The sequence below is a fragment of the Oncorhynchus tshawytscha genome, linkage group LG10, assembly GCF_018296145.1.
Source record: "Oncorhynchus tshawytscha isolate Ot180627B linkage group LG10, Otsh_v2.0, whole genome shotgun sequence".
Lineage (NCBI taxonomy): Eukaryota > Metazoa > Chordata > Actinopteri > Salmoniformes > Salmonidae > Oncorhynchus > Oncorhynchus tshawytscha.
In genome coordinates this window covers 8623760-8636259 of record NC_056438.1, presented here as the reverse complement: position 1 = coordinate 8636259, position 12500 = coordinate 8623760, and the positions used below count along the sequence as shown (strand labels likewise).

At 45.9% G+C, this 12500-nt stretch overlaps 1 protein-coding gene across 1 annotated transcript in view; it reads right to left on the bottom strand.

The window, feature by feature from the left end:
• The window catches only part of LOC112236546 (1-phosphatidylinositol 4,5-bisphosphate phosphodiesterase beta-3-like), a gene marked incomplete at its 3' end in the record, with an annotated part of 30625 nt that overhangs the window by 12080 nt on the left and 6045 nt on the right, over nt 1-12500 (bottom strand). Inside the window, exons 8-9 of the mRNA XM_042329318.1 lie at nt 7239-7340; nt 7071-7144 (exon numbers count right to left, since the gene is read on the bottom strand). Of these exons, the coding sequence (XP_042185252.1) occupies nt 7071-7144; nt 7239-7340 (176 nt within the window). The remainder of the gene's footprint in view (nt 1-7070; nt 7145-7238; nt 7341-12500) is intronic.

Here is a 12500-nt window from a genome sequence, read left to right as displayed (position 1 = left end):
TATCAGCTTAATGGCTGGTGTAACCAATGTGAAATGGCTAGCTAGTTAACTGGGTGGGCGCTAATACTGTTTCAAACGTGACTCGCTTTTAGATTTGGAGTAGTTATTCCCCTTGCGCTACAAGGGCCGCGGCTTTTGTGGAGCGATGGGTAACGATGCTTCGAGGGTGGCTGTTGTCGATGTGTTCCTGGTTCGAGCCCAGGTAGGGGCGAGGAGAGGCACGGAAGCTATACTGTTACACTGGCAATACTAAAGTGCCTATAAGAACATCCAATAGTCCAAGGTATATGAAATACAAATGGTATAGAGAGAAATAGTCCTATAAATACTATATTAACTTCAACCTAAAACCTCTTACCTTGGAATATTGAAGTCTCATGTTAAAAGGAACCACCAGCTTTCATATGTTCTCATGTTCTGAGCAAGGAACTTAAACGTTAGCTTTTCTACATGGCACATATTATTTTCTTCTCCAAAACTTTGTTTTTGAATTATTTAAACCAAATTGAACATGTTTCATTATTTATTTGAGGCTAAATGTATTTTATTGATGTTTTATATTAAGTTAAAATAAGTGTTAATTCAGTATTGTTGTAATTGTCATTATTGCAAATGTTTTTTGTTTTTTTAAATATATATTTTATTTTATATAAAATCGGCCGATTAATCTGTATCGGTGTTGAAAAATCATAATCGGTCGACCTCTATTTGTAACCCTCCTGCCATCAGTTGCCTCTGCAGGGTGGCCGACTGAGGAACAGCTGCCGGTCCAACCCTAATCCTCCAGCTCTCCTCAGCCTCTCCAGCTTCATGAGGAACAGCTGCTGGTCCAACCCTAATCCGCCAGCTCTCCTCAGCAGTGCGCACGCTGGTTCCCTCCACCCGATATCAGTATGGTACAGCAGTCTCTGCTCCACCTTTAGTCGGAAAGCAGTCACCGTACTCTCCAGTTCCACCCTGTCCTCCGTCGTGGTACAGCAGTCTCTGCTCTACCTTTAGTCGGAAAGCAGTCACCGTACTCTCCAGTTCCACCCCGTCCTCCGTGGTGATATAGCAGTCACCGTACTCTCCAGTTCCACCCTGTCCTCCATCGTGGTACAGCAGTCTCTGCTCTACCTTTAGTCGGAAAGCAGTCACCGTACTCTCCAGTTCCACCCTGTCCTCCGTCGTGGTACAGCAGTCTCTGCTCTACCTTTAGTCGGAAAGCAGTCACCGTACTCTCCAGTTCCACCCCGTCCTCCGTGGTGATATAGCAGTCACCGTACTCTCCAGTTCCACCCCGTCCTCCGTGGTGATATAGCAGTCACCGTACTCTCCAGTTCCACCCCGTCCTCCGTCGTGATATAGCAGTCACCGTACTCTCCAGTTCCACCCTGTCCTCTGTCGTGATATAGCAGTCACCGTACTCTCCAGTTCCACCCTGTCCTCTGTCGTGGTACAGCAGTCTCTGCTCTACCTTTAGCCTGAAAGCAGTGACCGTACTCTCCAGTTCCACCCTGTCCTCCGTCGTGATATAGCAGTCACCGTACTCTCCAGTTCCACCCTGTCCTCTGTCGTGATATAGCAGTCACCTTACTCTCCAGTTCCACCTTGTCCTGTCGTGATATAGCAGTCACCGTACTCTCCAGTTCCACCCTGTCCTCTGTCGTGATAAAGAAGTCAACGTACTCTCCTGTTCCACCCTGTCCTCTGTCGTGATAAAGCAGTCACCGTACTCTCCAGTCCCACCCCGTCCTCTGTCGTGATATAGCAGTCACCGTACTCTCCAGTTCCACCCCGTCCTCTGTCGTGATATAGCAGTCACCGTACTCTCCAGTTCCACCCCGTCCTCTGTCGTGATATAGCAGTCACCGTACTCTCCAGTTCCACCCCGTCCTCTGTCGTGGTATAGCAGTCACCGTACTCTCCAGTTCCACCCCGTCCTCTGTCGTGATATAGCAGTCACCATACTCTCCAGTTCCACCCCGTCCTCCGTCGTGGTATAGCAGTCACCGTACTCTCCAGTTCCACCCCGTCCTCCGTCGTGATATAGCAGTCACCGTACTCTCCAGTTCCACCCCGTCCTCCGTCGTGGTATAGCAGTCACCGTACTCTCCAGTTCCACCCCGTCCTCCGTCGTGATATAGCAGTCACCGTACTCTCCAGTTCCACCCTGTCCTCTGTCGTGAACGGACATGTACATCACTGCCGTGACCAGAAATAAATCCTCCAGCCTGTGAGTCGACCGGCGGGGCGGTTGAGGAGTTTATGCCACAGGGAGGATCCCGCCAGGTTGTTGATTATCTATATGACACTTGGGACAGGAGCCACCTCCAACCTGGCCAGTCTTGACAGTGCCTGCATATCCTGCCCATCCCTGACCATCACAGAAACATTATCTGCATACGTCGACACTGCTATGCCTGTCAACACACCCATGCCTGTCCAGCACACTCCCTGCTGTCTCCTGCGGAGCAGGCCCAAAAAAGGCTCAATGACTAGTGTATATAACTGCCCAGATAGAGGGCATTCTTTTCTAATGCCCCGTCTCACCCAGACTGGCCTACTGAGCCCCCCTCCTACCTTGACCACACATGACGCCCCAGCATACAGCTTCACACAGGTCAAAAACCTTTCCCCAAACATCACATTAAACAGATCCTCATGGTCCACTCTCTCTCTCGATCTAAAGAGACCAGTCCAAAGTTCACAGTAGAACCTCTCGACAAGTCCAACACGTCCCTGATTGAACGTCCCGGTACACAATACAGTGGGGCAAAAAAAGTATTTATTCAGCCACCAATTGTGCAAGTTCTCCCACTTAAAAAGATGAGGCCTGTAATTTTCAACATAGGTACACTTCAACTATGACAGACAAAATGAGAAAAAAAATCCAGAAAATCACATTGTAGGATTTTTAATGAATTTATTTGCAAATTATGGTGGAAAATAAGTATTTGGTCAATAACAAAAGTTTCTCAATACTTTGTTATATATCCTTTGTTGGCAATGACAGAGGTCAAACGTTTTCTGTAAGTCATTTCACACACTGTTGCTGGTATTTTGGGCCATTCCTCCATGCAGATCTCCTCTAGAGCAGTGATGTTTTGGGGCTGTTGCTGGGCAACACAGACTTTCAACTCCCTCCAAAGATTTTCTATGGGGTTGAGATGTGGATACTGGCTAGGCCACTCCAGGACCTTGAAATGCTTCTTACAAAGCCACTCCTTCGTTGCCCGGGCGGTGTGTTTGGGATCATTGTCATGCTGAAAGACCCAGCCACGTTTCATCTTCAATGCCCTTGCTGATGGAAGGAGGTTTTCACTCAAAATCTCACGATACATGGCCCCATTCATTCTTTCCTTTACACGGATCAGTCGTCCTGGTCCCTTTGCAGAAAAACAGCCCCAAAGCATGATGTTTCCACCTCCATGCTTCACAGTAGGTATGGTGTTCTTTGGATGCAACTCAGCATTCCTTGTCCTCCAAACACGACGAGTTGAGTTTTTACCAAAAAGTTATATTTTGGATTCATCTGACCATATGACATTCTCCCAATCTTCTTCTGGATCATCCAAATGCTCTCTAGCAAACTTCAGACAGGCCTGGACATGTACTGGCTTAAGCAGGGGGACACGTCTGGCACTGCAGGATTTGAGTCCCTGGCGGCGTAGTGTGTTACTGATGGTAGGCTTTGTTAATTTGGTCCCAGCTCTCTGCAGGTCATTCACTAGGTCCCCCCGTGTGGTTCTGGGATTATTGCTCACCGTTCTTGTGATCATTTTGACCCCACGGGGTGAGATCTTGCGTGGAACCTCAGATCAAGGGAGATGATCAGTGGTCTTGTATATCTTCCATTTCCTAATAATTGCTCCCACAGTTGATTTCTTCAAACCAAGCTGCTTACCTATTGCAGATTCAGTCTTCCCAGCCTGGTGCAGGTCTACAATTTTGTTTCTGGTGTCCTTTGACAGCTCTTTGGTCTTGGCCATAGTGGAGTTTGGAGTGTGACTGTTTGAGGTTGTGGACAGGTGTCTTTTATACTGATAACAAGTTCAAACAGGTGCCATTAATACAGGTAATGAGTGGAGGACCGAGGAGCCTCTTAAAGAAGAAGTTACAGGTCTGTGAGAGCCAGAAATCTTGCTTGTTTGTAGGTGATGAAATACTTATTTTCCACCATAATTTGCAAATAAATTCATTAAAAATCCTACAATGTGATTTCTGGATTTGTTTTTCTCATTGTGTCTGTCATAGTTGAAGTGTCTGTCATAGTTGAAATTACAGGCCTCTCTCATCTTTTTAAGTGGGAGAACTTTCACAATTGGTGGCTGACTAAATACTTTTTTGGCCCACTGTATGTCTGGTCCTTGTGTACTATAGAGTCCAGATGGCTGGTCCTTGTGTACTATAGAGTCCAGATGGGACTTCCGTCTGTTAGCGAGGACCTTGGCAAATATCTTGTAGTCCGCACAGACCAATGCCTCAGGCCTCCAGTTCTTAAATCCAGTTCTTAAGTTCCATTTCTTACCCCGACCCATTCACGCACAGGAAGTCCAGTCCAATTATTCCCCAGAATTTTTTATAAAACTCCATCGACCCCTGGGGCTCAGCTGGGGGACATCAGGGTTAAGGCCTCTGCCAATTCATGGGACAACAGGGAAAATGTAAATTTCATCCCTCTGTGCCCGAGAGAGTTTAGGGAGTTCTGCAAACAAGACCTGAGCACACATAGGATCACACACTTCTGCCCTATACCAGTCAGTATAAAACTCCACAGTCAAAACTCCCGCATCTCCCCCACCACAGAGGTCACCCAGAGGTCACCCGCCCATCAGACAGCCTTTGTCTTTCCAAACCAAAGAAGAAGGAGCTGAGAGCATCCATCTCCTTGAGCATGGATAACCTGGCTCTTACAAGTGCTCCCTTTGCTATAACCTGGAAAAAACTGCCCAGGTCCCTACGTAAATCAGCTAAATTATCCTGGAGGCCTACATTGCCTTACCATCTCACTGACACTTCTAGTTCCCCCGATACTCTCCTCTGAGGACGGATGACATTTTACCTGATCATAACCTATTTAGTTACTAACTGATTTAAAAAAAACGTATTTTGTACATAATGTTGCTGCTGCCTTTTCTTATGACAGTCTCTTCCAGATACTAATTAGGATGTGAGATCCTATTGCTGTGAGGTCTGGGGCCACTCCCCAACCAAGAATTCACAAAATGTGATAAACACCCCATTTGAGAGACTGCAGAATTCTGCAAAAATATGTACAATGCAGAGAGTACACAGTGGCACAATACCTGCCCACCGTGACTGACCCAACATTTATAAAATGCTTGTGAGCATAGCCTTGCTATTGAGAGAGGCTGCCGTAGGCAGACCTGCCTCTCAAGAGGTGAAAACTGAGCTGCACTTCCTAACCTCCTGCCATATATATGACCACATTAGAGACACATATTTCCCTCAGATCACAGACCCACAAAGGACGTTTAAACAAATCAAGCATTGATAGTCCCATATCTGTTGGGTGAAATACCACAGTGTGCCGTCACAGCAGCCAGGTGTGGCCCGTTGCCATGACAAAAGGGCAACTAGTGGAACACAAACAACATTGTAAATACAACCTATTTTATCTGTTTATTTATCTCCCCTACTATTCATACTGCAACTATTTGCACATTGCTAAAACACGGTACATGGCTAATAATATACAAGCTGAAATGCCTATCCTTTGAGTGCACACTTAATTTATCAATTTTTAAAAATACTAATAATATTTGTTGATTTCACTTACTTTGGCAATGTAAAAATATGTTCCCCATGCCAATAAAGACCCTTGAATTGAAACTGAACTGAGACAGAGAGACAGAAAGAGAGAGAGACAAAAAGAGAGACAAAGAGAGACAGAGACCGAGAGAGCGAGACAGAGAGACCAAGAGACCGAGAGACAAAGAGAGACCGAGAGACAAAGAGAGGCCGAGAGACCGAGACAGAGAGACCGAGACAGAGAGACCGAGACAGAGAGACCGAGACAGAGAGACAGAGAGACAGAGAGACCGAGAGACCGAGAGACCGAGAGACAGAGAGACCGAGACAGAGACAGAGAGACTGAGAGACAGAGAGACCGAGAGACAGAGAGACAGAGAGACCGAGACAGAGACACAGAGAGACCGAGACAGAGAGACCGAGACAGAGAGACAGAGACAGAGAGACAGAGACAGAGACAGAGACAGAGAGACCGAGAGACAGAGAGACCGAGACAGAGAGACCGAGACACAGAGAGACCGAGAGACCGAGAGACCGAGAGACAGAGAGACCGAGAGACAGAGAGACCGAGACAGAGAGACCGAGACAGAGACAGAGAGACCGAGACAGAGAGACCGAGAGACCGAGACAGAGACCGAGAGTCAGAGAGACCGAGACAGAGAGACCGAGACAGAGAGACCGAGAGACCGAGACAGAGAGACCGAGAGACAGAGAGACCGAGACAGAGAGACCGAGACAAAGAGACAGAGAGTCCGAGACAGAGAGACCGAGAGACAGAGAGACGAGACAGAGAGACCGAGAGACAGACCGAGACAGAGAGACCGAGACAGAGAGACCGAGAGACAGAGAGACCGAGACAGAGAGAGAGAGACCGAGAGACAGAGAGACCGAGAGACAGAGAGACCGAGACAGAGAGAACGAGACAGAGAGGCCGAGACAGAGAGACCGAGAGAGAGACCGAGAGACAGAGAGACCGAGACAGAGAGAGAGAGACCGAGAGACCGAGACAGAGAGACCGAGACAGAGAGAACGAGACAGAGAGGCCGAGACAGAGAGAGGCCGAGACAGAGAGAGGCCGAGACAGAGAGAGGCCGAGACAGAGAGAGACAGAGAGACCGACCGAGACAGAGAGACCAAGACAGAGAGAGACAGAGAGAACAAGACAGAGAGACTGAGAGACAGAGACAGAGAGAGAGGTCAATAAAAAAGATACATAGAACCATTGCGTGTTCATTTGCTCACTGGGACGACCCAAGTAAATAGAACACACTTCAGGGAACAATAAGTGACAATCAATCAATTAGTAGAGGACTCACCTCATCAGAGTTCGGTTTCTTCAGTTCAGCCACTGGTTCCTCTTCCTCCTCCTCATCACTTTCTCCCTCCCCTCCTACCAGAACACAGGTAAACATGTTACCTATGCATGTCCATCCATCCCTCTCTGCCACCTCCAGCATGTTTGATCATTCAGGAAGTGAACTGACCAATAGATTTGCGAGGATCTCCGTCTTTAACCAGCCTGTCTGCCAGCCTCTCTTCCCCATTGGATAGCAGCTGGCCTCCATCACTGTCACTGAAATGACAGTCTAAACAAACAAAGAATAAATAAATACTTGTCAATATACTGAAAATCACTACAGGAAATACATGTACTGTATACCACAACAGGAAATAATGTACTGTATACCACTACAGGAAATAATGTACTGTATACCACTACAGGAAATACATGTACTGTATACCACTACAGGAAATACATGTACTGTATACCACTACAGGAAATGCATGTACTATATACCATTACAGGAAATACATGTACTGTATACCACTACAGGAAATACATACTTGTCAATAATGTACTATATACCACTACAGGAAATACATGTACTATATACCACTACAGGAAATACATACTCTTGTCTATAATGTACTATATACCACTACAGGAAATACATGTACTGTATACCACTACAGGAAATACATGTACTATATACCACTACAGGAAATACATGTACTGTATACCACTACAGGAAATATATGTCCTGTATACCACTACAGGAAATACATGTACTATATACCACTACAGGAAATACATGTACTATATACCACTACAGGAAATACATGTACTGTATACCACTACAGGAAATACATGTACTGTATACCACTACAGGAAATACATGTACTGTATACCACTACAGGAAATACATGTACTGTATACCACTACAGGAAATAATGTACTGTATACCACTACAGGAAATACATACTCTTGTCAATAATGTACTGTATATCACTCCAGGAAATACATACTCTTGTCAATAATGTACTGTATACCACTACAGGAAATACATGTACTGTATATCACTACAGGAAATACATACTCGTCAATAATGTACTATATACCACTACAGGAAATACATGTACTGTATACCACTACAGGAAATACATACTCGTCAATAATGTACTATATACCACTACAGGAAATACATGTACTGTATACCACTACAGGAAATACATACTCTTGTCAATAATGTACTGTATACCACTACAGGAAATACATGTACTGTATACCACTACAGGAAATACATACTCGTCAATAATGTACTATATACCACTACAGGAAATACATGTACTGTATACCACTACAGGAAATACATACTCTTGTCAATAATGCACTATATACCACTACAGGAAATACATGTACTGTATACCACTACAGGAAATACATACTCGTCAATAACGTACTGTATACCACTACAGGAAATGCATGTACTATATACCAGTACAGGAAATACATGTACTGTGTACCACTACAGGAAATACATGTACTATATACCACTACAGGAAATACATGTAAATCAAATCAAATCAAATTTTATTTGTCACATACACATGGTTAGCAGATGTTAATGCGAGTGTAGCGAAATGCTTGTGCTTCTAGTTCCGACAATGCAGTAATAACGAGCAAGTAATCTAACTAACAATTCCAAAAAAAACTACTGTCTTATACACAGTGTAAGGGGATAAAGAATATGTACATAAGGATATATGAATGAGTGATGGTACAGAGCAGCATAGGCAAGATACAGTAGATGATATCGAGTACAGTATATACATATGAGATAAGTATGTAAACCAAGTGGCATAGTTAAAGTGGCTAGTGATACATGTATTACATAAGGATGCAGTCGATGATATAGAGTACAGTATCAACGTATGCATATGAGATGAACAATGTAGGGTAAGTAACATTATATAAGGTAGCATTGTTTAAAGTGGCTAGTGATATATTTACATCATTTCCCATCAATTCCCATGATTAAAGTGGCTGGAGTAGAGTCAGTGTCATTGACAGTGTGTTGGCAGTAGCCACTCAATGTTAGTGGTGGCTGTTTAACAGTCTGATGGCCTTGAGATAGAAGCTGTTTTTCAGTCTCTCGGTCCCAGCTTTGATGCACCTGTACTGACCTCGCCTTCTGGATGACAGCGGGGTGAACAGGCAGTGGCTCGGGTGGTTGATGTCCTTGATGATCTTTATGGCCTTCCTGTAGCATCGGGTGGTGTAGGTGTCCTGGAGGGCAGGTAGTTTGCCCCCGGTGATGCGTTGTGCAGACCTCACTACCCTCTGGAGAGCCTTACGGTTGAGGGCGGTGCAGTTGCCATACCAGGCGGCGATACAGCCCGCCAGGATGCTCTCGATTGTGCATCTGTAGAAGTTTGTGAGTGCTTTTGGTGACAAGCCGAATTTCTTCAGCCTCCTGAGGTTGAAGAGGCGCTGCTGCGCCTTCCTCACGATGCTGTCTGTGTGAGTGGACCAATTCAGTTTGTCTGTGATGTGTATGCCGAGGAACTTAAAACTTGCTACCCTCTCCACTACTGTTCCATCGATGTGGATGGGGGGTGTTCCCTCTGCTGTTTCCTGAAGTCCACAATCATCTCCTTAGTTTTGTTGACGTTGAGTGTGAGGTTATTTTCCTGACACCACACTCCGAGGGCCCTCACCTCCTCCCTGTAGGCCGTCTCGTCGTTGTTGGTAATCAAGCCTACCACTGTTGTGTCGTCCGCAAACTTGATGATTGAGTTGGAGGCGTGCATGGCCACGCAGTCGTGGGTGAACAGGGAGTACAGGAGAGGGCTCAGAACGCACCCTTGTGGGGCCCCAGTGTTGAGGATCAGCGGGGAGGAGATGTTGTTGCCTACCCTCACCACCTGGGGCGGCCCGTCAGGAAGTCCAGTACCCAGTTGCACAGGGCGGGGTCGAGACCCAGGGTCTCGAGCTTGATGACGAGCTTGGAGGGTACTATGGTGTTGAATGCCGAGCTGTAGTCGATGAACAGCATTCTCACATAGGTATTCCTCTTGTCCAGATGGGTTAGGGCAGTGTGCAGTGTGGTTGAGATTGCATCGTCTGTGGACCTATTTGGGCGGTAAGCAAATTGGAGTGGGTCAAGGGTGTCAGGTAGGGTGGAGGTGATATGGTCCTTGACTAGTCTCTCAAAGCACTTCATGATGACGGATGTGAGTGCTACGGGGCGGTAGTCGTTTAGCTCAGTTACCTTAGCTTTCTTGGGAACAGGAACAATGGTGGCCCTCTTGAAGCATGTGGGAACAGCAGACTGGTATAGGGATTGGTTGAATATGTCCGTAAACACACCGGCCAGCTGGTCTGCGCATGCTCTGAGGGCGCGGCTGGGGATGCCGTCTGGGCCTGCAGCCTTGCGAGGGTTAACACGTTTAAATGTCTTACTCACTTCGGCTGCAGTGAAGGAGAGACCGCATGATTCCGTTGCAGGCCGCGTCAGTGGCACTGTATTGTCCTCAAAGCGGGCAAAAAAGTTATTTAGTCTGCCTGGGAGCAAGACATCCTGGTCCGTGACTGGGCTGGGTTTCTTCCTGTAGTCCGTGATTGACTGTAGACCCTGCCACATACCTCTTGTGTCTGAGCCGTTGAATTGAGATTCTACTTTGTCTCTGTACTGGCGCTTAGCTTGTTTGATAGCCTTGCGGAGGGAATAGCTGCACTGTTTGTATTCAGTCATGTTACCAGACACCTTGCCCTGATTAAAAGCAGTGGTTCGTGCCTTCAGTTTCACACGAATGCTGCCATCAATCCACGGTTTCTGGTTAGGGAATGTTTTAATCGTTGCTATGGGAACGACATCTTCAACGCACGTTCTAATGAACTCGCACACCGTATCAGCGTATTCGTCAATGTTGTTGTCTGACGCAATACGAAACATCTCCCAGTCCACGTGATGGAAGCAGTCTTGGAGTGTGGAGTCAGCTTGGTCGGACCAGCGTTGGACAGACCTCAGCGTGGGAGCTTCTTGTTTTAGTTTCTGTCTGTAGGCAGGGATCAACAAAATGGAGTCGTGGTCAGCTTTTCCGAAAGGGGGCGGGGCAGGGCCTTATATGCGTCGCGGAAGTTAGAGTAACAATGATCCAGGGTCTTTCCACCCCTGGTTGCGCAATCAATATGCTGATAAAATTTAGGGAGTCTTGTTTTCAGATTAGCCTTGTTAAAATCCCCAGCTACAATGAATGCAGCCTCCGGATAAATCGTTTCCAGTTTGCAGAGAGTTAAATAAAGTTCGTTCAGAGCCATCGATGTGTCTGCTTGGGGGGATATATACGGCTGTGATTATAATCGAAGAGAATTCTCTTGGTAGATAATGCGGTCTACATTTGATTGTGAGGAATTCTAAATCAGGTGAACAGAAGGATTTGAGTTCCTGTATGTTTCCTTCATCACACCATGTCACGTTGGCCATAAGGCATACGCCCCCGCCCGTCTTCTTACCAGAGAGATGTTTGTTTCTGTCGGCGCGATGCGTGGAGAAACCCGCTGGCTGCACCGCTTCGGATTGCGTCTCTCCAGTTAGCCATGTTTCCGTGAAGCAGAGAACGTTACAGTCTCTGATGTCCCTCTGGAATGCTACCCTTGCTCGGATTTCATCAACCTTGTTGTCAAGAGACTGGACATTGGCAAGAAGAATGCTGGGGAGTGGTGCACGATGTGCCCGTCTCCGGAGTCTGACCAGAAGACCGCTTCGTTTCCCTCTTTTTCTGAGTCGTTTTTTTTTTTTGGTCGCTGCATGTGATCCACTCGGTTACACTGGTTGTAAGGCAGAACTCAGGATCCGCATCGCGAAAAACATATTCTTGGTCGTACTGATGGTGAGTTGACGCTGATCTTATATTCAGTAGTTCTTCTCGGGTGTATGTAAAGAAACCTAAGATGACCTGGGGTACTAGTGTAAGAAATAACACGTAAAAAAACAAAAAACTGCATAGTTTCCTAGGAACGCGAAGCGAGGCGGCCATCTCTGTCGGCGCCGGAAGTACAAATATGTACTATATACCACTACAGGAAATACATGTACTATATACCACTACAGGAAATACATACTCGTCAATAATGTACTATATACCACTACAGGAAATACATGTACTATATACCACTACAGGAAATACATGTACTATATACCACTACAGGAAATACATGTACTATATACCACTACAGGAAATACATACTCTTGTCTATAATGTACTATATACCACTACAGGAAATACATGTACTGTATACCACTACAGGAAATACATGTACTATATACCACTACAGGAAATACATGTACTATATACCACTACAGGAAATACATACTCGTCAATAATGTACTATATACCACTACAGGAAATACATGTACTGTATACCACTACAGGAAATACATGTACTGTATACCACTACAGGA